Below are 26,600 nucleotides of genomic sequence, written 5' to 3'. Positions count from 1 at the left end.
GATGAAAGGTGAAACATCTTGCAAGAAACTCAAGCAAGTCCAGTCGCCTACAGTTATGTACACGTGCTGATGATACCGTGACCTGGATGACTGAGGAAGAGTGAGAGTCTTTACAGGCCTCCACCTGAACTTCTGAACTTTATTCATGGAAACTGGAGACAATGTTGACATTAATATACTGAGCTGACCTGACAGCCTATTGACATGGCTGCCCATGGAATTGGGAGGGTTGCTGGTTCAAATTTAGGGTTGGATCAATAGATGGGGTGCCTCCAAGCAAGGCATCCCATTTCCCATTTGCCCTCTAGGCAGAGATAAGTGCTGCGCCCAGCTTGTTTTGTGTTCACTACTGAAGGAAATATCAGCCTCGACATGTCCCAAAGTTGCTTATTTTGTGTTACTTTTCTTTAAAGTGTCTCTAGCCTGGTTACTGTTGATGTTGAGTTGACCAAAACTATAATTTAGTGGCCCGTAAAAGCAAAACAACAAGCCGAACAAGACTAAAATGTCTTGCAGAGGTGAGAGAAGCTGACACTGTTGACTGAAATGCCTGTTCTCGTTTAACCTCATCGCCATGCCTCACCTTGACTGTGTTTACCATTTCGGGGTAAATGCTTTATATGTATTTATATGCATCCTGTTCAGAGTTGTGTAACACTGTCGAACAAATGCCCTGCACGTTCCTTCTGGGAGTCGAGCAGCATACCGAAAACAAGACCAGGCTCACAAATGAGCATATGCAGTAAACACAGCACATGCACAGAGATACAGGCACCAGAGGAGGAGAGGGTGGAATGATGAGGGGAGGAGGAGGAGGAGGAGAGAGATATTCAGAGGGCTGAAGCTGCTTTTCCTCCCACTTTTCCTCTAAGTTGTTGCTTCTTTTGGAAGAACTGGTGTTTGTTTTACCAAGGGTGTGCTAGGAATGTAAATACAGCTGCGATGCAATGCTCCTCACTTGCACTGTAACCCTGGGTGAAGCTTAACCCTGCCCTTAAAAATGTCCTGAAACGAACACCGAGACCTCCTAAAGGGAAAATTACAGAGATGGTACAGTGACGTCTGCAGTGGAACTCTGAAGCATAAAAATAGCCTTTAGAAATACTTAAAAGTTACAATTATTGAAATCAAGTGGTGAGATGTGTAGTAAACTTCTGCTTCAACATGTGAAACGCATGCTCTGGCTGGTTTGTCCATTTGGGCAGAGGTTGAAAAACGACAGTGCAAGATGGCTGCCTGTGGTATAGTAAGACCCTTGTCTAAGGTTCAAATAAAAGCCGTATTCTAAAAGGCTCGGCCATGCTTACTGCATTTCGACATATGGTTCCGTTCAGTGAGGGTATGTTATTCGTATTATTCATTGAATATTCTAATTTTCTCCAGTGCATGAGAGCTAGTGAAAGTAATGCGGGGTTCCCAGCATGTTGAGTTAACAAGATCAGCTTCAAGACGCATTCAAGAAACCTCTTAAATCTCATCACTTCTGCAAACACACACACTCTAAATGAACCACAAAGTAGGTCACTATTGGAGTAGAGAGATTTGGTTTTACAAATGCAATCACTTTTCAAAGATTTGTTTTAATATCCCTGCGAATAGTCACAGTAACTGATTATAACCCGAATAGTAGTAGTTTATTAAATTTTTGCCAATTAACATTTAAAGACCTGTAAAGCTTTTGCTGTCAGATGAGGTTTCAAAGTTTTCTTTTTAATTGAAACCGGTTTAGTAACGACTCCTGTCAGATTTTTATTCACCTCTAATTTGCAGCTGCACAAAAGTCAGAATCCACGTGTGAGCAGCTTGTCTTACACCTGTTAGAGAAAGTAGACGCTGTTCTTTTCTTGCTTTTCCTAAATATAGCGAGCTGCAAGCGTCACCAGAGCTGGTCTTGCTCACAATGTCATGATATGATTCAAAGCAGATCGGCAGCAGCCATCACCTCGCCCCTGGAGAGCCAATCTAAACGCAAGTCTGACAGAAGCGTGAAGGAGCGGCCACATTAGCCCCAATGGCTCATAGCCAGCTGTGTTAGCATAGCATACACATCTCTACCTCATCTGGCATCACAGAGCCTCGGCAATTACCATCCCTCTTCCCGTGGCAATGACCGGAGGCGGCATGAATATTCTTCTTCTCTGCTCAATAGCTGACAGAGGTTGAGACCAAATACTCCCTTCTAGGTGCATTGTCTCTGATGGATCCTGCTATATTCAGGCGAGATGACTCATTTATCATCAAGATCATTTAAAGGGAGAACTTGCAGAGTTGTCCTTCACTGACTCTGCTGTTGTTGTGCCCACAGGAGATGAGGCATTGTGGGTTGTTTTTTTTCTTTGCAGCCGCAGCAGCAGTATAAAAATGTTCAGTTTTATATGCAGGTTCAGGGCATGGGCATGACTGAGAGGAGCTTTAATCATGACCAGAGAGCAGATCAGCTCCGTAACAACTTGTTGGCTCTGTGCACTCACTGTATTTCACATAGTGACACATCCATTTACTATGTGCAGACCCCTTTGGGCATCTAACTCCAAAGCAATTTAAATTTACAATATACATGTTGTAAATATAAAAGTATTGACAATTCGGACGTTGTTGAGGCTGTGATTTATTCTCAGGAAGCATTCAAAAAAATAATGTGTGTGCTACTACCTTTACTCTTAAAGAAAATAGGAACATGTGTATGAAGAAAGCTCCGTCTCTATCACATAAAAGCATCGCAGATTAAGCATTTTAACTCTCCCGCATGGTCACCAGTGTGTAACAAAATGATGGCACAGTACAACAGAGAACACAAACAGTGTAACATATAACAGGCCTCGTGAAAATATGTGACATCAATTTAATTAATGCTAAAATATTGCAGCCTGCCCGTGTCCCTGCAAAAGATTTGCGAGCAGCCACGGAAACATGCTTGCTTAATGCGAGTTTAATGGCATAATGCAAATGACTGAATACAAATGCAGAGCATCTCTTCTCCAAATATTACAACGCCTGTCGATTGTGATTTTCCCAACAACACTACTTTAATAATAAGTTGGAACGACTCATTCGAAAGTGTAGGCTTCCATTTCCTCTTTTCTTAATAAACGTTGCAAACTCATCAAATTCAAAAGAGCTTTGCTAGTGATTGAAGAAAACATAAGGTGTTCAATTTGAATAGTTTGACATTCAGATATAGAGACTGATGTGTTTCTAAAACAAACCGTAGATAGAAGGACACGAGTAAATGACTGGTAGCAAATAAAACATTTAGAGATAAATAAGAAAAGTACAACCTCATTCACTTGTTATTCAGTCATTCAGCCTCAGGATGTATTCATGTCAACTAATAGTTGTTTTGCTTCAGTAGTAATTACTGTGAAAATGTAAACAGTAAGTTCCCTAGGTGTTTTTCAAATATATTCAAAAAATGTGTCCGCAAACAAATTTCCACAATTTTCAACTCAAGAGTTGAGGTTGAACCTTGAGGTTTGTGTAGCTTTCTTATAATGGATCCTTGCAGCAAATTCAGTGAGTTGAATATTGCCTCTAAATGTTTGAATAGTGTTTGTCCAGGTATTTAACTGGTGTGCTAAAGCTCAGTTGTTTCTATGACCATGTGAAATGATGATATTTAATGTGTCAGTGTGGCGTCATGATGGTTTGTGGTTACGGTTGCACCAGAACACACTCCCACCTGGTGTTAAGTCTAATTTTCTACATAAAAAAAAACTAAATTTTGACAGAGTTTGCAAGTGGAATCATGTTTAAACTGTAGTACGGTGAAGTATAGATGAGACTTTATCATCTGTGGGGGCACAACCTCTACCATGGGACCCCAAAGCTCCTCACAGGGTCACAAAACACTTTACTTTACTCAGAATTCAACTTGTTTTGTGAGGGGAACCAGCATATTTTAAGGGTTACTTATTTTATTTATAAAAAGGACTTTAAAACTTTTATTTGACTATTTATGAGGGCATTTCCAGACGTGTACACCTGCAATAATGTAGCAGGACACGCTGACTGAATTACCCAACACGTTCTCAAAGTGTGGCCTTACAAAGAGACACACTGGGCTTTCAATTGACTCCAGAGTAAACCCACTTTAGATGCTCAGAGCAGAGCAGGGGTAGAAGAAAAGTCAGAGATTGGAGTTAGGGTTAGGGGCCAGGATAGGCCCGAGGTTGAGATTAGGGCCAAGAAAGGGACCGAGGTTAGGATAAATATCCGGGTTAGGCTTAGTGGATTTCCACTGTCGGCTCACACTCAGATCTGAGTGTATAAATGCACCGGCCGGTGCGTCTCTTTCAGACTCGGAAAGGAAACCTTGTGTGTCTGTAAGGCGACGCCGAGAGCGCCGGTATATGACGCACTCGGAATGAGAATGGGCAGAATTACCATATCACAGAGGTGCTGATAGCACGGCTTCAGGGAAAGGAACATGCTGAATTTCCCCTTGATATAAAATCATTAAAAGATGGGTCCCATCAAGCGAAAGTGGAGAGATCGTGTTCCTATAGTTGTTTTTTTTACAGTAAACAATATTACATTTCTACTGCAATGTACTGAAGTATAAAGACCGAACAATTATACGTTTTCTATCAACCAGGACATTGTATCCTCAGGACTTGCATATATTGTTTTACTGGTTATCTCATTATTTCAGCATTTTTCCTCTCCGTTCTCGCTCTCCCTGACATGTCCTCTTTCTTCTCTTTCCTGTCATGTCTCCCGGTCTCTTTTCCACTGTTAGTCAGTGTTTCGCAGCTCTCCACTGCTGGGCTGCTTCCTGTTCGGGCTACCGCTGGGTGTGATCAGCCTGATGTGCTACGGCATCTGCACAGCCGAGACGGACGACGGCTCGGAGGACGTCAAGAGGGAGGGTCTGACCGACGAAGAGGAGGAGGAAGAGGAGGAGGAGGAGAGGCGCCGCACCGCTGAGCTGGAGGGCCCCGAAGAAGGGGAGAACGAAGAGGAGGAGGAGGAGGAGGAGGAGGACGATGAGGGGGAGGAGGGGGAGGAGGAGGAGGAGGAGGATGATGATTTAGGAGAGAAGGATCCTGGAGAGAAGAAAACAGATTAACACAGGGGCTCCTGCTGGATAGGGCATGACAGGTCTAGTCAAATGCAGTGAAATGAAACTCAGAGACATATCGATGTATTACTCCTCTGCTTCTTTGTTTTTCATCTCACTCCTCATCAAAGCCCCTTGAGCACAGACTGTTCTCCAATTCCTTGAGGTCTGCGTGTCAGTGTGTAAGGTCAGCGGCTCAGTGAAGCCAGCGAATCACATCTACTCTAATGACAGAAAAGAGATCCAAATAAGTTGATAAATAATACAAAAGATAGAAACCTCCCAGTGGACACAGGATTAGAAACATTAAGGCAAAATGTATGACATGTAAAATAAAAAAAAAAGCAGCAGAAGCTAAGAGCAGGAAATAAATGTAAATAAAAAGTGTGTGTTTTCGAGAAGTGACTTGAAGTTGCGAGCCTGCTCAAGTTCTTCTGGCATGGCGTCCCAAAGTCAAGGAGCCTGAGCAGCAAATGCTCTGTCACTTGTCGCTGAACTCAGGACAACTGTGAATCAAAAAAAAAACAAAAAAACTACTCATTATGATTCGACCAATCGGTCTGTTTCATACGACGTGTGACACTTCCTTATTCTAACTTACTATATCCTTCAGTCATTGAAACACAAAGAATAATTTGAATTGAAAACGCAGCAACATTTTCGCTATGAATACCCACCTGCAAGCCAAAGTGTAGGCTCATCGTGTTTAGTGATTGATTTGTATAGATAGCATAGAAAGTGCCCAAGAAGGAAAATCTGCCATAAATGAGTCATGCTTTTTCTATGTTATTGCCTGTAAATATTTCCTTTTTTCTTTTGTCGTTTTTCTAACCGCCTGTTGTCGTCCATTTATGTAAGCATTTGATGGAAAAGAAAAAAAAAAGAAGCTGAAATGATAATTGGTGTCAGTCTCGTCTGATATCAGCCGTTTTACACCCCAGTGTGGAAACCGTGTGTCGATGAGTTGTGCGTGAATGGCAGACTCGTATAACATGCATCAGTAGCTCCTGGGTCTCTTAACAACTCATATTCCTCAGATAGAGTGGTTGTGTCTGTTTCTATATTTCAGTCTGTCCCCATCACTGGTTTTTATATTGAATTCAGTTGGCAGTTGAAGTTTCCATCCCGAGACACTGATACTTCAACCGAGTTTTGCCCCCTCCTTTTTTTCGTGTTAAAATAGACTATTTCAGTAGTACCCCAAATCCTTCCCCGTCCCATTTTCATACTCTGTGACTAACGTTTAAGTAATAGCTGAAATTGAGTTAGAGTTATAGCTTTTTTCCTGAATTCACCTGGTCGCCTATTTTGAAAAAAAAAGTAGAAATATTGGTACTTTTACACCAAATCCAAAACCATTGTCATGGGGAAAAATGCACAGTCAAGAGCACCTTGTTTGGATTTGGGGTGCAGTGGCAAATTAAAGCACCTATAAACATGTTTTATTATCAACTGTATAGAATTAAATACATGTGGGGAAAGAAGGAATAAAAATTAAATAAAAAGGTTATATAACCCTTAACACTGAAGTGTGATTTTCAGAGTTGGTGCATGTGCTTGACACCTCTATCTCCCCAATCAATGAGACGAGCACTGTCGAAACACACCGTAAAAAGCCTCTTTTCTCTTTCAATAACCACTCTATTAACATATTACAGTAATTACTTTGAAGTGTTAGTTTAACATGTCGGTAAATATGCTTACTCATCCTTCCTGTCGAAAAAAAGCCAATTAAACTAGCGCTAGCAACTGTTTAGCTTAGCTTAGCGTTAAGACCGAAAACGGGGGGAATAAAGGGGAATTAAACCTGCCTCTAAACCCGTTTTAAAGCTCCGGAAAACAAGCTAATCTCCATTTATGAATATCATATTAATTAGGGAGTGTTAGAGGTTCTGTTTTCTGTGAGCTAAGCTACACGGCAGCTAGTTCCAGTTTCATATTTACAGCCATGAGTGGTGGTGTTGATCTTCTAATGTCGAACTCTCTCTTTAAATCCATGCAGTGCGTTTGCTCATCATTCTTTTCTAAATGTTCACGTCATATTTGTTGTACAGAGAGCGCAGCCTGTTTTGTAAAGTTTGAAATGAGAGAAGAGGATTGGAGGGGGGGGGGGGGATGGAAAAAGGATTCTTCTCTCAAGGGGACGGTGATTTTATGCTGATGAATGAGCGTGAATGTTCGTCCTTCACCTTGGGAACAGGAATTGAAAAGAGTAATCTTAAATCAAAGTCCAATTCTCTCCTCTACAAGCTTTCAAACTGCATTTCAATTCTTCAAAGATGAACAGCGTGGACCATATATTGAGAAATATTCACTTAAAGTGAATGCTTTAAAGCTGTTAATCCAGGGCTGGGGAACTGTTTTCTTCTCTCGGACCATGTTTCTCTTTGCACAACATGCTTAACAATGGCTAGAACTTCTCTTTGGTGAGGCTTCTGATGTCAGATGGCTGTGGTGATGAATTCACGTCCTCTTCTAAATGAGATTTCAGCTGCTTGTACTTATAACTCTCCGCGTTGCTTTGTCCCTGCCTGGACAGTCTTGTTTTTATCTTCATCCAGTTCTGCTCCATGTTTATTTATAAAACTATAACAATGCTCGTGGTTGGCCTTTTCAGGAGGAGGACCTCGCCCCTGCAAACTAGACACACTGGCTCCTCTTTAAATTTACAATTAAAATTGTCATCTTCAGTATAATAGTCGATATGATGCTTGTTAGTGAGCACCTTCACCCGACGGGCATATCGCCAGAAAAAACTATTTTTTCCATTTATCTCAGAAAAGAAAAGTGCTATTTTGCAAGTTGGATGAAATGATCTTGCGAGCTACAGGATCTATAGAGCTCTCCCCACTCCTGCCCTCTAACCTTAACCCTGTTACAACTGTTTCCAAAAAAGTGCAGCTGAGTAATAAGAATGCTTGCGGTTTTGTTTTTTTTTCCTTTTTGGTTTTGCTCATTTCACTGTGCTTTTGCAGCTCGGTAAATGTGAACCTAAGCACACCTGTTGTTTTGAAACATACAGAGGATTTCTCTGTATTATTATTATTATTATTATTACTGTGAAACTGCACTGAACTTGCCCCCGTCTTGACTCCCGGTCTCCGTGTTTGCCTACCATTCTCTGTCAAACTTCCTCGTTGGGTTTGAATTTGAGAATGCCACACTTTATTACAGGTTTGGAAGATTGAAATAAAGATTTTACTCTTTTTTTCGTGTCGCCTCTTGTCTTTTCTGTACATTGACGCTCGTCTTGATAATGTACATATTCTCTCCCCCCCGTTTTGAAATCTATTTCTGCATCAAGCTCCAATTATCACCAGTTATAAATTATCATTTCCTCCGTATGAGTTTGTCGCGGTGTCAACTCAATTACGGCTGATAAAAATCACATTCTTGAAAATCTGGGTTTATCCAAGGCAGATCGCATTACTTGATGTGGAACTCATTTATTTCTTCCCTGTAGGGAATGACGGAGCGCACAAGTCAGAAACGTGACTTCACATAATGAAGCACAATGTCCAAACACCAAAGTCTGACCCTCGCACAGTCAGATTGGGGGGAGGAGGAGGGGGAAAAAAAGGAAATGTGGGGAAGTTTTGTTGTTTTCACCTCTGCTAAGTGACGAGAATGCTTGTTTTACACTGAATGTCATTCTGTGGATAAATTAGGTCACCCCAAAGGGGAGATAATGTATTACTACATCAGTATCACTGTCACTGAGTGGTGCTGATGCAAAAAGTAATTCATCGCTCAATTACCTCGCTGTATATTCCGAGAACAAGTGTCGCCGTGTGGCAAATGAAGGAGGCCTGCTTGTACACCAGACAAGGGCAATTACACTCCGCTGCTCTTTCTGACGTCTGCCTCGCGTTGAAATGGCAAATTAAGGCGAGATAGTAATCGCCTCGTCTCTCTGACTCGCACGAGCTGTCAAATGGTTTCAGGTTGCTTGTAAGGTCAAGGTAAAGGAGATACAGTAGATGGTTGTTGCAGTTAGTGCTTCGAGGGTGTGATGAGCTCAGGCCTGTCACTCAATCTGAGAAACGGCTGATGAGCTTTGAGTCAGTGCAGGGACGGAGAGAAATTATTTTCATAATGTCTTAATGTCTGATATAACCGCAGTCTCTTAACTGTCAATTCAGAAACAACACACACAAAAAAAATCTTGCCTAATTACACAAACTGATTTGAGAACATCCCATTTAAAAAAAAAAAAAATAGCACTTTAGTGAATGTTTTTTGTTGTTGTCTTGTTTCATCAGCAGCAGCAGCAGCAGCCGTTAGATCAATCCTTCCAGCCCTCGTCTGACTATTTTTCGCTGCAACGACTTCGACGTCAACAGTTTGAGCTGGGTTTAATAGCCGCTTGTCAACTTGTCAGTCGATAGATGCTGCTTGTTGCTATTGTTTTCCTCCGAGCGGACTGACATCTTGGGAAACTTTTCTTTAGGGCAGCAGACTGTGCCGTTACAACTTCCCCTTCATCAAAAATCACCAAACACACACACACACACACACACACACACACTCGAGCGAAATAGGAAGGCTTCATTTTACTGCAGCTTTAATTTCACTTTTAAGTTTTTTTCCAAACTGTGTTTGTTTGTGTTTACGCCATAGACGACTTAGTCAATCAGGAAGTGGGAATATATTTAATGGCCAACAGGGGGCGACTCCACTGGTTTCAGTCTATTGTAGTCTATTGGAAAACTCGCTTCTTCTTCTTCTCACTTGATTTAAGGTGTCGGTAAACACTTTCTTGACGAGTTAATAGTCTTGATGACTAGTTTCAGATCTTCTTCATTGAAACATGATGTCAATTTTGTAAATCGTGTTTTCTTATTAGAGAAAAATAGTCCGGCCAAAACCGCGAATTACGAGGCTTGGGTGAATTTAACGACTGGTTGCAGAGAGCACATGACTGCACTGTATTTTGCGAAAACCTCAATTTCCAGTTGATTTGCCATTTACTCTCTCTATACCGTTACCCTTTTTACGACTCTCTTTTAAAACTGTCGCCAACTTGGAAACATGAGGACCCAAATGATCCAGCTAGAATATAGCCTCTATAAATAAAACAAACTTATCGTTAGATGCTGTAGCCGAAAGCATCCCCAGCTCAACAGATTGTCAATGTGGTTATATAAAAGCTGAATAAAATGGACAGTTGAGAAACCCTGCTGACACTCTCCCCGCGTAGACATGTCATTATTGAATGTTAAACTGTGCAGACAAAACTGCTGATAGGTCACTTATTAAAAAGAAGGGCTTGAAGCTAAAATAAAGACAGGAGTATTTTCTAAACCGCACACGCTGAGCATCTCTTACTGTTTAATAGACAAACGGCGAATTAGAAAGCATAAAACTCCTGAATCCATAGTCCATTTCTTGGGCTATTGGCACATGTATTTATAGCAGCAGTGCACAAATGATGCACACAGTTGAGACTAACAAGTGCATGGCCCGTATTATCCCTGTCACCTTTAAGTGCACTCTAAGCATTTCCCAGTCAAGTGTTTCTGCTTATCACTCTGCCGAGGAGCCGCTGCCACACAGCAAGTTTCCCCTAATGATGTTGCCCCGGTTGTGATCATTCGCTGAAGGGACCTGTCCCCTCCGGGTGGTCGCGGTGACTTTGAGAACCCGACACGTAACCGTTGCTAAAGGAGGTGACAGGTGCCCGAGCACAGCTGCTGGTGCCGTCACTCCCACCGCTGCCGGGGGGCGATTTCCATCCTCCGACCTGATTATCCAAAGAGAACGCGCGCGCAACAGAACACAACAGCTTCATCGACACACAGACGAGCTTATGTGGTAGACTTGTGTGTTTCTCCACATCCTTCATCAGCTTGTGTTGTAATCTGATCCTTCCACTCGCAGATGTTGTTGTTGTGTGACTTCGCCTGCCGGGGCCTACAGCTTCATTTCAAGACCGTGATGGGGACTGTAGCCAGCTGGGCTTTATTGATGCTACATTCACAACAATCAAATAAACTAAAAAGACATGCACGGATCATTGATCCTGGTACTTCTTTTCCCCGCAGAACTGGCATCCCTTTAACCCTCTGTAGTATCTCTGGAAGTTCTACTGAGGCATGAAGTGAAAGTGAGATTTATTTTATTCAAGAGCTTTTGCACAATAATCCTTTCAAGGGGCCTGTTGAGGACATTATGGACGAGTGGGGGCCACAAGTTCAGCGGAGAGGGACGCCTGTTCTTATAGAGACATGGTTCTCAATCTGTGGTGCGTGTGCCACCGGTGGTACGCGATCTTCCTCTGGTGGTACTTGGAGGAAAATAGAGAAATACTGTTCTAATGTATGTACCAGGATAGTGGAGCTGAGGAATTGTGAACGGAGTGTGTCTTATCTTAATCTTATCTTCTGACTATCTGACTTTTTACACTACTGTAAGTCTGAGAACCACTGTTATAGAGTATAAAACAGTAGCCCCCCCCCCCCCCAGCGGACGCCTGTGTGGTCACTTCTGCTGCTGTAACTCATCCGATTCAGGGATTGATGCGTTTTATGTTCAGACATACAGTACAAGACTCCCTTGGTTGTTATGAGAGTTTATTTGAGTTACTGTTGCTTTTCTATCCGATACGGTCATTCTCCTCTGACCTCCTCTGACCTCTGGCATCAACAGAGCATTTTTGTCCTGGGAACTGCTGCTCACTGGATATCGTCTCATTTCCGGACCGTTCTCTGGCTGTGCATGAAAATCCCACCAGTTTCTGAAATACTCAGAACAGTCAAATTCAAAGTCACTTAAAATCACCTTCACCAGGTAGTTATGACCATATTCTGCATGTCATGTGATTTTTGGTATTTGCATGAACAGGCAGTTGCACATGTTTTCCATAACATAGCTGCCAGTGAGTATATATATTAAATCAGGCTCCCAATTTTCTGGAAAACAAACCCTTTAATGTTTGCTTAACTCATTTTGTTTTCCTACAACGACCTTATATTAATTTACTGGTGCACTTAAATACCCTCTGCTGAAAGTTTGTTTTTAAGGGGTTTAATTAGAGTTTGGTACAGTTAGATTTTTTTACGACCCGTTTGATGTCTGATATTATCCTTTTATCTTTTATAGCAGCTGCACTGTTGCGTGTTGCAGCGTTAGCAAATTTCTTCAAGACTTAGCTTTAGTGCACATGGCAAACCTCCAAAATAGAGTTGAAGTTTTCAAGTCACAGGCTTTTTTTTTTTTTTTGAACTGAAGGAAACACAGCTACATCTAGCCTGGCTCTGTTCACTTCTCGTGGTTTAGTGCGGTGCTTTGGTCGCCTCCACACAAACACTCTTAACGCTGAACTTTTGCAGAAGTCACCCAGAGGAGCTTTATGTGCGGACACAAACTGTCTGAAACAGTTGAATTAGCCATTAAACAGACTTTACCCTGCCAGCTTCCTCGTATAAAGCCTGTGTAATGTCCAATCGAGCCCAGGTGTGAAAAGAGCTGGTAATTTGTCTGGAGAATTCACAGTGAAGCCACTGGGCGTGTTGTCGATGTCTTTATCATTCCTCCTGCACTTCATCCAAGTGCTGCCCCTCACCTTAAACAAGTGGAGTATTGCGTTAACCGAGAATTCTCTTTTTTTTTTTCACCGTGACGGAAAAAAATCTGAAGGCTGTCTTTCATTTTGACAGATTGAACACTGAGGGCCATCTACTGTCAATAACCACTTGTAATCCTGTGCAATTAAATGTACTGATGGACATTCCCCTCGGAGCATTTGGGCATCATCTCCGACCTCAACACCAAACTCACTGCCCTCTTTCTTTTCCAGGCTCTGACAGCGCATTAAAGAGCTCCGGACTAAAGGCCTTGCAAGATTTCCTGCCGATGAAGCGAGCGTTTGCCGGATACCGGAAAACCCCCACATTGAGAGAGTCTTGTCGACTTTAATCACTTCCCTCGAAGAAATGTTCCCTGACTTTAAAACCGTAGCCAAAGCGGCAGCAGAGCGCGGTCTCAGTCTTCAGAACATCAATGAGAGGTCATCTGTCCACAGACAAAGACAGAGAATCTAATGACAATCGCCTCTGCAGCCAGTCTCTAACTTCCTTGATTATGCTGAAGCGAGCACCAATGTTAGGTCCCAGCAGAGCAGGAGGAAAGTTTGACTTCATTGAGGACAGACTCACTTCAAATGTCTTGTGAATAGTTTGCCCACTTTTTAATCATCATGAATAAGGAGACTCCCTCTTCCCAACCACTAGCAACAAACTAAACAACCCATTTTAAATGATTATTTAAAAACAAGCCCAAATATGTTTGCTGGCAACATGACTGTGTGTGGTTCAACGAAGTCCACTGCAACTGAGATGATTAGGCCTCTTATACCTCCTGTGCAGGACCAATCAGCTCCCAGGATCCACCTGCACTCTCACACATGTGTCACTCACTCAATCATGCACACCTGCAACCCATCTCACACTCACATGCACACACACACACACACACAAGAAAAAAAACAAAAAACATTGCCTAATTCTGTATCGTTCATATTTGGTGTGTTTCTGTGCCTTTAAGACTTTAAGCCCTGCAATTGTAATTGTGGTCGAGTTGTTTTTGAATATGAAAATACTATTAGAGAGACAATGTGTCAGTATCATAAAAACATCTTAATAAAAAATGAAAAAATAGACTATGAGATGCTCATACATAGCATCATACATGTGTGGAAAAGCTCTGGTCAATGTCCGTTGGACCACGTCTTGACAGTTTAGTGGGTTACCTCGGCTAAATGCCCACACATCAACTGCACACAACTTAAAAATAAACAATAAAAAAAACATATTTACTTCAGCCAGAGGAAAAAGCAGGAGAACTTGACTATTACTGTGACAACAACAATACAGTTCAAATGCTTAATTGTGGGGTGACATATGCCACCCTTGCCCTCACCTCTCCCTGCCTCCACACCACAGGAAATAATGCATTTAACACTTTGCCAGATCCCTTCGAGAGCTCTCACGAACAACGCCAAGTCAAATATCATCGACGCCTTTCTGATGTGCTCCTTTTGGAGCGGCGGTGCAAAAGTGCTTTTAGTGGTCATTACTGAGCCCACTTTGGCACCTCGCACCGCGGAAGAACGGCGACGCGGAGCCTGCAGAGAGCAATAACATCTTAGCGCTCCGCGTTCCCGCGTTGAGCTCAGGCCAGTGGTTAACTTTGCAATCTAATAGGAAATGTCTCCTTTCCCTGCTCCCTGTGATAGCTTTTTAATTGCTTTCAGTGACACTGTCACCTCTCCTCTCTGTCAGCAGCCTGGAGACCTTGTTGTGTTTGCTACGGCGAGGGAGCTCTGTAATATAATCATGAAATAATCATAATTAGGAAAACACAATTGCGAGCTGTTATTTGGTTTGAAAATGACCCACAGGTGCAAACTAATCTACTAAAACACATTCATGCTGATAGTAGACGGCTCGAGGACTACTGTGGTTTGTGAGGACCGCGGCGGCCACGCGTAACAGACTCCTCGAAGGCTTCTTCTTAATACTCGTCATAGAAACCCCTCAGGGTTCTGATAATGCACTCATCATTTGTTGAGTGCATTTGTTGTTGCGCTGAATTGTTGTTATTGCCTTAATCTAAAAGTTGTCTTAATGACAATATAGTAATAATAATAATATTAATGATATTATTGTGACAAACGGAAGGCCACATCTAACAGGGAAATGCAGAATGAAATCACTGCGTTGCTGGATTAAGAGCACAAGTAAATAAGATGTAATCTGATTCATTTCACATTCAGAAAACAACAGGAGGTCTCTTGATGCCAACAAGCCTTCACTTGTTTTTTTCTCTTTGTGAAATTTTAATGACAACAGCCCACGTCGGGACCTTCGCAGAGACAGCTAAATGCAATTTCCCTGTTTTGAACTTGTGCCGTGGACTGCCAAAAAGGAAACAGATTTCTACATTACAAATGGAAAAAATCTGCACGGGTCGCTGCATATTAGCTCACCGCTCATCCCGCTGCTTTATCTGGGCTGACACGCCAGCTATTTTATGTTATTATGATAAGAAAGGTCATTGTACTGCAATTTCTTTTGCTCAGCACTTCAATCTGTTGAGTTTGTGCGATTGTTTTTGCCTCACAATTGTGAGGATAAGTGCGGTATTGCGATGGACGACGCAACAGCCGACTGTGATACAAAATAATTTCCCCCTTTTTGTTTGACAAAATAACTTCCACCTCTGTCGACCGGTGCGTCAAACTAATGGGAGAGCTCAATATTTTTAAATGAAATGATCAATATCTGGCAACATCAGTCGGGATTGCTGTATCAGTACAGCCTTACTTACCCCTAGTTTTTAGGATAGAACCATTTTATGATAGAAGACAGCTTTGTATTGTCTTTTTTGTTTTAATACACACTTGTGAGTTAAAGTGCATTTTTAAAGACATAATAGGGAACATTTATAATGTTATTTATCTGGTGTTTTGAGGCGTGTTCTTGCATTAGCCAGAAATATTCAAACACTCTTTCAATCTATAGAATTCCAAGTTCTGTTCAAGGTTTCATTGTTTAATGACGTGCGTTATTGACAGAGAAAACAATTCTGCACGTTAACCTAGATTTTTAAATTTCATTGCCACTCTTTGATCATGACAACTCATCGCCGTTTGCTGCAGTTAATGTTGTAAAGTTAATTAAACGGACAACAAATCCCATGATGCCACACTGCTTCCCGACATCAAAGTTTTTGGTGCTGCAAATGACATATTGTGCAATTAACATGTAATGAGTAGCTGTCAGGGACATAAAAACACACATCAGTCTTTTTTCGTAAGAACAAACGTACAAATTCAAACTATTTGTAGATAAATAAAAACAACATCCATTGTCAGAAAGCATTGCTTTTAAGACAGAGACATGTTCTCTCTGTCGAGACACGGGCAGCCTGGATGAGTGGTGTAGAAGTTGTCAACCATCCAGATAAATCTTCCCTGCTTTGACCACCCAGGAGGGATCTAGCCTGGAGGTTTGTCAAGGACAGCCAGAGGCAGATTTGGAACTGGCCCTCAGCCCTTCTCTCTTTTTTTTTTTTTCCAAAACTGGGTTGTCTTCTCTTCTGTGGCTCCAGTTTAAGGTTGCTCCCCTCCGCTCTCTCCGCGTATGACGTGCGTGCCCATGTGTTGCAGCTGCATATGAGGCAGAGATTGCCTGTCACGCATTTCCGACCGATCCGAATTTGGTTTTTAACGGAGCAGAAAGTGAAGGAGCCGCTCAGTGTCGGGGGGGGGGGCACGCTCTACTCTGGCCCCCGATGACAGAGTGGGGGAAAGATAGGATGCTGCACCTGGAGTTAATGAAAAAAATGTAACGCTCATACGCAACATGAAGGGTCCTGCAGGATCACAGCCTGCCACAGTCACTTAGAGGCTGTATTTTTCAAGAGAGGCAAACGAGGGGAGCGGGCAGGCGGCGATGCCTTTTACAGAGTCCTCTGCTGCACCAGTTGGTATCAATCAGCTCGTTTCCTGACAGCGGCATGAGACAGAAAGAGAAACAGATGCCAGCTTCTCTTGTGCATGTGTTATCAGCAGCAGTCATCAAAGATGCGTTTTTCAGCCGACATCCTCGTCGAGGGCTTTGTCTCTCAAGTCTTATCTGTTTGGGAGCTGTGTTGATACCTGATATGAGTTGTTTCTTAATTCACACGACATTAATAACCACTTGTGTCATCAGAGCAAATCAGTTCTGTCAAATGGTGGATACGAGTGTAATGCCAGGTATTATATTTGTGGGTTTTCATAGTCCTTTTGTCCCATTCTTTTATATTCTTTAATATCTCAAAAAGCTATCCTTTCCATTTTGTCACAAACAATGAGTTGGATTCAAGGATGACCTGATTAGATTTTGGCGCTCAAAGCCCAAAGTTGTTTCTGACTTCACAAACCTTTTTTCTCCCCTCTTTCATACTGTATAGACAGCTGTTTGGCTTAAACTTGTTAAAAGTGATTAATGGTCCCCAGTAAGGCTTTTATTATGTTATTCTTCGCTTGACTGGGATGAGGTTTCCATGCGGTACAGCCGCATTGCATAATTCCATATTCAATACACTGCAGAGGATCTAGGATTCATCCCCAATATCAACACATAGCAGCGAGGAAAACACATGTGTTTGATGGTCTTTACTTGGACCGCGTATTAGATATTTTGGGATACTATAAGGAAGTTGATATATTGGAAATGTCTTCACCCCCAAAGAGTCATAAAACTCTTATGTAAACATCAGACTGCTATATGCAGCTTTCTTCGGACATTTCGGTATCTGAGTATCTCCACAATGAAAAATCTCAAGTGTAAGGAAAATGTCTCATTCCCCTCGTCTTTTGCGACAGACAATATTCGTGCCCTTGTTTGAAAGAAGTCTCCTGAGGCATTCTTTGACTCCTGTATTAACTGCGCAGGCTTCGGTGATCAAAGGTCAAGGTCGCCGCAGCACGTTTTACAGTCTGGAAAGAAAGTGTGCCGAACAAAACTGTCGGTCAGTGGCTGTATGCAGCTGCTGGGTGGTAATTGTAGTCGCAGAATGATAAAGCATCCCTTTGTGTGTTCCTGGAATCTGCACTTTACACTAATATTTTATTCATATACCACAGAAAAAGACATAAAACCTAAAGCAGATCCCGGCTCTGCTGCATTGCACATCTCTGAATTATGTGGAATAAACCACAACACAATTAAGCAGACAATCCTCAAAATGATGAATGCTGTTGCTTTTGCTCCATTGCTTTATTCATTAATTTATTTCTGTAAATGACATTTCGTTCTGATATTCTCACCCCTCTTTATCAAACAGAACCGTGGACACTAAGGACTATTTGTTCTGTTTAGTTTTTTCCCTATATTGTATCTATAGTGTGTCAGCCGGCAACATTCAGAGTAATACATCATAGTAACGTGACAACGTGCTGATTAATGCGCTTTGAAAAAAAACAACAGTCGGAGTAAATAGCAAAAAAGTTGATGAGACTTTCCTCCAATTTAGGAGGAAGAGAAATCAAACCTCTTCAAATAATTGTTTTACTAAGTGTCACCACTTTTTCAAGCCTTTCTCTGTAGCACAGCAGCAGTGTGGGGGGGTTACCATGACAACAATGGCAGATCCGCCACCAGAAATTTGTAATAGTTTCTGAAACAATGCATCTCTGATTCCTCTGAGAACAAAGGCAACTTTCCCGGTTACTTCCCAGAGTCTGGATCTCTATCGACTAAATTAAAAAACATCAGCGGCACATTTTTATCAGCTGTCGCACGCCACCGTCAACTCAGCGTGAATTAAGACGTTTTTACCCAGCTGACTTTTTTATGTCTTGGGGGAAATGAAAAAAAAAAAGAAAAACCCTGAGCACAATTTACTAATTTGAATTTCAAATGACAAAAAAAAAGCTACTTACAGTTGAAGGAGTAATAGTAGCAGTGATGAAAGGAAACCCCCACTGACATTCTCCCAAAGATTTATTAATCAAACACATAAGCAACTGCAAAACTGTAGAAGAAAGCAAAAGAAATAAACTCTTTCCAGCCAACTTTGTATTTTATTAAAGCTGCAGGGCGTCATTTTAAAGTATTATTCTGCCTTTGTTTGGTCTTAGCGAACAGTAAAATGATTTGTATGGTGTGCCCTTCGTCTGAAAATGGACTCTGTCAAGCAAACAACCATCTGACCTTAACCCCATTGAAACTGAACATACAATATTTTTCTTTCTTGTTCTGAAAAAGTTTGGGATCCGTTCGAGTGTGAGGCGGCGGTGGATGAGAAGAGGACCATGGTTCTCAGAAGGAAACCGTTTGTCTGGATTGTTTACTCCGGGTGGGGAATGAGTCGTTACCCCAAGTGAAGGAGTTGAAGTATCTCGGGTTCCTGTTCACGTGTGACCAAACAGTGGAGCGTGAGATTGGAGCAGCGGGAGCGATGTTGCGTTCGCTCGGCTGCACCGTCGTGATGAAAAGGGAGCTGGGCCAAGTTCTCGATCGACCGCTCGATCTTCATTCCTACCCTCACTATGGTCATGAGCGACGGGTCATAGCTAAAAGAATGAGATCTTAGGTACAATCGGCTCAGAAGGACTGCTGGGGTCTTCCTCAATCGTCTGGGAGTAGAGCCGCTGCCTCTTTTGTGTGGAAAGGAGCCAGTGGAGGTGGTTTGGGCACCTGGTAAAGATGCCACCAGGGTGTCACGTTAGGGAGGTGTTCCCATCTGAGAGGAGACCTTGGGGCAGACCAAGGACAAGGTGGAGAGAAGATAATATAATATCTTCTCGCTGGCTCGGGGGCACCTAGGGATCCCACAGTCAGAGTTGGACAATGTGGCCAGGGAATGGAAAACTGTTACCCTCATGACCCGATCTCGGATAAGATGGATGGCTGATTGGATGGACGGAAAACGTTTTCCGTTCTCACGGTATTGTTTCAAGTAAGACTCCAAAAATGGCATTCAGCGTGGATAAGCAACCAATATAACATGACATTTTTGCAGATTCTCCTAAATGGGCCCCTTCGATCTGACTCAGGGAGCATTTGTGTTTATACAGCAGCAGCGTGTGGGTGCTTTTATCCCATCAAATTGCTGAATAACCAGGTTTTATGAGCTGTAGATCTCACTTCTGGAACTCTTTCGTGGGCCCTCGTTGCCTCTGTCCATCTCAACATCAAATGAATCACTTCCTGTGTGCGGGGTGGGAGTGTCACCGGGCGTCAAAAGCTCTAAACACCGCTATACTGAGACAAAACAGGGAGGAGCCATGAGGAGCATGATAGAATTAATCCAGTTTTTGTGTAAACTCATTTGATAATGAATCTGATGGGCATCTGCTTAAAGCTGACTGAATTATGAGTGAATTATGTTTATAAAAAAAAAAATCGGCGTATTGTTTTCCTTTATGAGGAAGAAGCCAATTGAACTGCATCCCACACTGTTACTTTATACTTTCTTTGCGGCTTGTTTGGGTGCAGCAGGCGCAGGAGACAGAGCCTGAAATACAGTCGTCTTGCACCACAAACTGTATCAATTGGAGAGCATGAATTATTAAACTGTATATAACTGTGCACAACACACACACACACACACACCAGACTCAGCATTAATGTTTTCTGGCTGACTCATTAAAAGATAATTCAGGAATTGTTTGGGCGCTTACGCTGTGGAGAAATAATTACTGAACAACAACGTAGTTACGTTTATGCTTTTAAAACAGGAAAAGTATTTAAGGATAATGACTCTAATGATGATAGTAAAACTAATGATGGGTTATATAACAAATCTGGCGATACATGCCAGACAATAAAAACTCCCTAAATAGCAGGACAGAGAAGCTGTTGTGTCTCTCTCTGATACAGTATCACATATATACACGTATGAGGTGCTCCAACTTTTCAGTGTCTCAGAACCGCGATCCTTTCGGAAGAAAAAATAAAGTATTCTTAGAATTTGAATCCTCACACACACCACTGTGTGAGGCTGTAATTATAAACTATATCATATGTAATACATAACTTTACATTCGACTTTTATTCTCTATTCTGTTGGGTATTATATTCTGTTTCTAAAAACCCTTGACAGGCAGCACATTTTACCAGCCAATATCCAGTGTAGTCAGGCATCAGGTTTTAACTTTCCCTGGGCCTGTGGTGTCATTCATTAATGTTTAACATCAGTCGTACCCTCTAGAATCGGTGCACTTTTCATGAACTTATTTGGCTCAGAAAGTGGCCTCGTGCCCTTAAGAAATAGAGAAGGGTGCGCTTCTTTTCCGCGTCTTTGTGCCCCCTCATAACTCAGCTGTCAAAGAGACACAGCTCCCAAAACTTCTGCCCGGTTTTCAGACAACGTTCTGTCCAAAGATGAGGAGAGAATTGATGGAAAGACCTGAAGCATCCGCCGCTCGTAAACTGCCCGTTTTTATATCCAAACTCAAACTGTAGCAGCATGGAATTGATAAATTCAGACATCAGTGTGTCTGGGAGAGATAAACACGATGATGGCTGGTTCCCCAGTGTCAAATACCGCAGTGTCTCGGTGGTGGTCTCAGCCAGTGATAATGAGGTGTTGTTGTATCGGCTAATAAGTTCTCCCTAAGTGCCGCCGCGCGCCGCGCCATCTCACTGCAACGCCTCCGAGCACTTGGTCACAAGGCAGCGACGTGTCAGAGGCATCCGTCGTGTTTTGACACGTCTCTGATCAGAGCGGGAGGAGACTATGCTCTCTTTCAAAATTGGGTTCTTTTTGTCTCACACACACATGCACGCTGTTCTCCAGTGTGACTTTCTGTATCCACTTAATCTGCTCCGCTAATGTCAGATTGTGTGTCTCAGCAGGAATTTTATTGGCGCTACTGCAGATACTGTGGCATTATTCACTGGACCAGATGAATCTATGAGCTGTGAAATCATTCAAGGGGTGTAATGATGAGCTATCACAGACTCGCTCGAGCTTTTGTAGCAATAAAGCACGCTGATAGAGTCGGGACTGCGAATATGCTGACACTCCGGAATATGAAAAGCTGCAATAGCGGCGTTTGGACGAGCTGCGTGTCCTCTTTTCTTCCTCGTCCATCTTAAAAAACGGATTTCTCCAGAGCTCGTGGACACTTTCATTAAACCCCAAAAGCACCAAATGCACGCGATGAATAATGTACCTATTGGATTTCACATTCATACATGACAACAGCTGGCAACGGCTAATATTTATGACACACTGCAGTGTCTTGTTTACAGCCGTAGAGAGGAGTTCACAAAGTAGACGTAGATTCTTTTGATCATTTTTTCTTCACTTATTTTTGTGAGCAGCTCATTGGGCAGTGACTAACAGGCCTGTAATGCTTCTAGAGCTGAGTGATATTGTGGATGAGCCCGAGCACAGATGCGCCAAAACATGCCCCACTTAAAGCTGCCGTTTGTGACGTTTAAGTACAGTATATACAAATGCGTATTACATTTTAAACCATTATCAAATGAGTTCACACAGTGGTCACCGAAATGGAAATCTATGGCTCCAACAGTTGGCTCTGGACGAGTTTGTGGTCTCGGTCACTAGTTTCAGCTCTTTTTTAACAGAGCACGATTCCAATTTAGTTAATTATGCTCACATTCCGAGGATATTGTACAGCTGGTATTGTGACGTCTGTGAACTTTAAAAACGACCGGTCAAATTACTCAACGAGAGTTTATTTTGAAATCAGAAGACTAGTCAAGCCAGGACAGCAGGAGTTGATCCAAAGTGCTTTATAAAAGTAAGTGGTTTCGACATGAGACGTCTTTTTCTATACAGTCTATGGTTGGGAGTGTTTAATACTTTGCACTCTGGAATTGATACACACAACATGGAGTCAGACTCAATTTGCATCAAAAGATGGTTAAATGGGGTCAAACTTGCAGCTGGCACCAGTGTGTAGTCCTCCTGTTATGATATGATCGGATGTGATATGATACGCCTCTCCTCTGGCAGCGTGTCTCATCCCCAGCTTGTGTCTGTCTGCCTTACATGACTGATGCTCCTTGGTGAATCACAAGCCTGTTGCCTAGCACTGCATCGTCTCCCCATCATTCTTCTCCACACACCATGTCCTCCTTGTCCTCCCCTCTGCTTTATGGGTGTCTCATTGCTGTCACCACACACCGTCTGTGGGGGAAGTGACGGCCACACAGGTCTCCGCTATCTCAGCGCCCATCTGTCATAAGCGGTCAGCTGCCGCTGCCTCACTGTGTCCAGGGAACGTCAGGCGTGGGCCGGCTGTCCCACCCCGGTGGTGGCTTGGTGACTTCAGTGCATACGCTCCACACTTTCAGAACTGCCCCGAGATTGGATTTGTGTCAAGTCAAGCAGCAGGTTTTCCCAGATATCAGCTGGAATCTTTGTGTCTTCGCACCATGGAGCCACAGCACACTGATGGTTTTCAGGCCTCAGCAGTTATCACTGTAATTAAAGATGTCTGAAGACCTCATTCTCAGGATGCAACTAAATAGGATGGCTGTGGCGCAGGATGTACGGAAAATTGAAAAACTATAGAGAAAATAACCAAAGTGTAAAACTCCACCAAGTTTCCCACCGTGTCAACACACTCCTTAAAGGGTAACAAAACCCCCTACTAAGGCTAACTCTGAGTCACTCTCAGTCGCTCACACCATGCTTCTAGGGATGGAGAGAGAAAGGTCATGGAGTGGGAAGAGTCAGCAACAACAAGCCTTGAACTGGTTGGACAAGAGGGTGAAGAAAGTGTGCACCAGTGAATCAAGTGTGGACTAAGAAAGCAAATGGCAAACTTTGACCAGAGAAGCAGGAAGATATGCTACAATATGATAACTTTTCTTTTAATTTACTCATTTACATTTTGGTAGTGATCCATGTCTGAAACAGCTGTTGCTCCATGTGAAATGAATCCTACCTTCCTTGAGCCATTAGCGCCGAAACAAATCTGTCGCTCACTGACGCATTTTTCAAGAATTGTACTTTTGACGTAGCAGATAAAGGTCAGTACCATTTCATGTTCTTATTTTGCTGTCGTGTTTTTAGAAAGTCCAATCAGCGTGCAAAATATGACGCAAACATTATACCACTCTGACATCTGCCAGCTATGACATCGATGTTCTTTTTTCACATTTTGAAACTGCAGGGAAACATTCAAACCACTATCAAATGGCATTCATATAGTGCTTCATGCATATTCATGCATGCATTTTTATTTGATCGTGTTATTTCCAGCTCAGCTCTCACAGTCGGGCTAAAATACACCGTGTGTAAACAAGTGTTACACTCGTACCGTTAAGTGCAAAAAATGTGCCATTGAAACTCATTCAAACAAAAAAATCAGCTCAATTAAAGTAGAATATATAATATTTTTTATAGCTTTCTTTAAAAAAGGCAAATATTTTGTGCTCAGTGTGTGACCAACTATAGAACCGGCACTCAAGGTTAAGCCTATCACATCCACACAACTCTGTTTCTCAGTACAGCTGTATTTAGAGCTTGTGTCGCCTGGCAACCCCACGCTGCACACAGGAAGTTGATTTTTTTTTTCATGTGAAGACATGTGTTTATTGTCTCATAAATTGATAGTGATGAGTTAAAGCTGCAGTGTGTAAGTTTTGTTTGCACTGTTCACCCTCCTCCCTCTGTTTAGTCTGTATGATCAGAAACAATGTAATGACTTAATTTGTGTGCCGTCATCTTGAAACGAGGTCTTTCAAGCAATACTATCAGACTGAGGGAGCAATTGTGTGTATACATGAGCAGCGCAGGGGCAGGTGGGGACAAGAAGCCCTGATCCTGTTAAACTGATGAACGACTGGTTTGTGGAGCAGTGGAATTCCGTCCGACTGCAGTTTTAATGGAGGAAATTAAGTATTTTTCATTGTGTTAACTTATTATCTGAATTCTTCATTTGCCCTGAATGTTTCAGCGATGTATTTATAGCTTCCTTAGACCTTTTTTTTTTTTTTTTACAGTACACACACTATTTCTATTTCACGATCAAAAGGATTTTGCATCTTTTTCTAAAACGAATGTTCCACTGTCAGGAAAACACGACCAGCTTTTGCCGCTCTGCTGAGTAAACGAACCCTAAGCTCCAAAATGTAGCGCTAATATTATTAAGACTCAGTCAGTTTATATCAGGCCAGTGCATGGATCCTACTTTCCAGCAGCAAGTGCTGAACATGTGATTTTATCAAAAACCCAGTTGCAGTGGTTTCAGCATTTTAAAATGACCCAGATTTGGTCTCTGCTGAATTACCAACCCAGATCTGGGAGCTTTGTCTGTAGCCACTCTATAAAACACTGAGTGAGTGATTTATTAGTTCTGTGGAGTGGTGAGAAACGTAAAAGTAAATCTTGATCTTTATGTCCCAGGCTCTGTCACTGCCACTGCCGCCACTTTTCTCTTTTTGCTTTCTGTCTCTTTCGCTTTAGAGGTCATGCCAGTAAGGTGTAACCTAAAGCATGATGGGTAATTCTAATATATCCCTGCCCTCTGTGATCCCAATGAGCTCCCATGGTGGATCAAAGCCCCGGATATACAGTATGTGACATTTATGTATTCATGGTTTGATGGACGTGAACATGCTCTCTCAGCGCACACACACACACACAGGACACGCACAGGACAGTGTCAAACTGAATTAATGCACGGGCTGACGCACTGCAAATGCAACTTATTGCATATTTCCCCTCTTCCGTAGAGAATGTGGCGATGAATAAAACATCGGCGAATAAACACATATTTATTTAAATATAGCTCTATGAATAAGCTAAAGATTGCTCTTGAGATTTTGTCCCCTTTCATTCCCTTTACCTATTATTCCATAATCACCAACGTTAGCATATTTCTCCATCTGTCTTTTTCCATTTCACCCCTTTTCTATCCGCGGAAAAATAAATTGGACTATTACCGCCATGCAGTCAGGAAATGCGGCCCGAGGATATAAATGTGAGTCACTAAGTCGGGGATTTGGGGCCTTGACAGTTTAAATCACTGTCACTCTGGGCAGTGACTCAGACAGGAACAGGAATAGAAAGGATGATGCAGAATGAGAGACAGAGGAGGAAAGTGATGAGTTGTCACATTTCCTTTTTGTAAGGCTGTGTAAAGGCCGCGGTAAATATGAACCAAATTGAAGCCGGTCCTCCGTGGCTCTGTGCCAGGTGACCACAGTTTGGCTTCATGCCTTTTTCATGAGCGCCTGTTGATAAAAATTCATAATCCTGACGTGCATTCTCTGATCAAAAGCCCCCGCGAAGAAAGAATGTGCGAACAGATTGTCACCTTGTCTGAAATCGCCGGCGTTCCACAACGACGAGTGCGGGGAGGAACCACTGCAGGACGCGGGCGCTCTTTCAGTGTGAAAACGATACTTGAAAGGCGAGAGGGAAAAAAAAATATTCACCAGAGAGAAATATGAGGAGGCTGTGCATCGCCTTGAGCGAGCAGGGCTCCTGCTGCGAGGGAAAGATGAGAGAGAGGAAGCTGGGGGGGGGGGAATTTGGAGGAATGGAGTGTGAGAGGGAATTTACTAAAGAGCAGATGAAGAAAAAGTGTCCAGTGGGCAATTAACACCTCCTGACTGTAAATCACAGTCGCCATTTAGTTCTACTATTTCCTGAAAAGGTCACATTTGTTTGCAAATTTATTACAAAGTTTACCAAGGGGAGATAACACATCCTGAAGGCACGGTGCATTACGCTCTTTATCCATTTGCATGTATTCACCTAAAAATGGAAGCACTTTAGCTCCCTGTGCGGCAAAAGTACAATCAAAAGTGACACTAATTTGCCGAATGATATTTTTGTTTGCGCTCTCTCTCCCCCCACGAGTGTCAGACGTGTCACGGAGAAAAAGCATGATGTATTGATTCGGGAAATGAAATTCTAGGTCACCATTGATTAGCAGTAACAGTGTTTTTGCTTTTCCCCCGCTCTGGCTTTATTTTTAGGCGCGCGTGCTGATCGATAGGAGGTTTCTTTGTGCGAGTCTCGGTGGCACTGTTTGTCCCCCGTGGAGCCGGTGCAGGTC

The 26,600-nt window shown here is 42.5% G+C and overlaps 1 protein-coding gene across 1 annotated transcript in view; it reads left to right on the top strand.

The window, feature by feature from the left end:
- LOC131458727 (protein disulfide-isomerase TMX3-like) overlaps positions 1-8,267 on the top strand; it is a 38,975-nt gene extending 30,708 nt beyond the window's left edge. The window contains exon 16 of the mRNA XM_058627950.1: positions 4,739-8,267. Coding sequence (XP_058483933.1) covers positions 4,739-5,068 — 330 coding nt within the window. The 3' untranslated portion in view covers positions 5,069-8,267. The remainder of the gene's footprint in view (positions 1-4,738) is intronic.
- Positions 8,268-26,600: the final 18,333 nt, after the last annotated feature.

Source organism: Solea solea, chromosome 1 (genome assembly GCF_958295425.1).
Source record: "Solea solea chromosome 1, fSolSol10.1, whole genome shotgun sequence".
NCBI classification, from domain to species: domain Eukaryota; kingdom Metazoa; phylum Chordata; class Actinopteri; order Pleuronectiformes; family Soleidae; genus Solea; species Solea solea.
The sequence above is the reverse complement of the archived record's forward strand: the minus strand, read 5'-3'. Positions and strand labels throughout refer to the sequence as shown.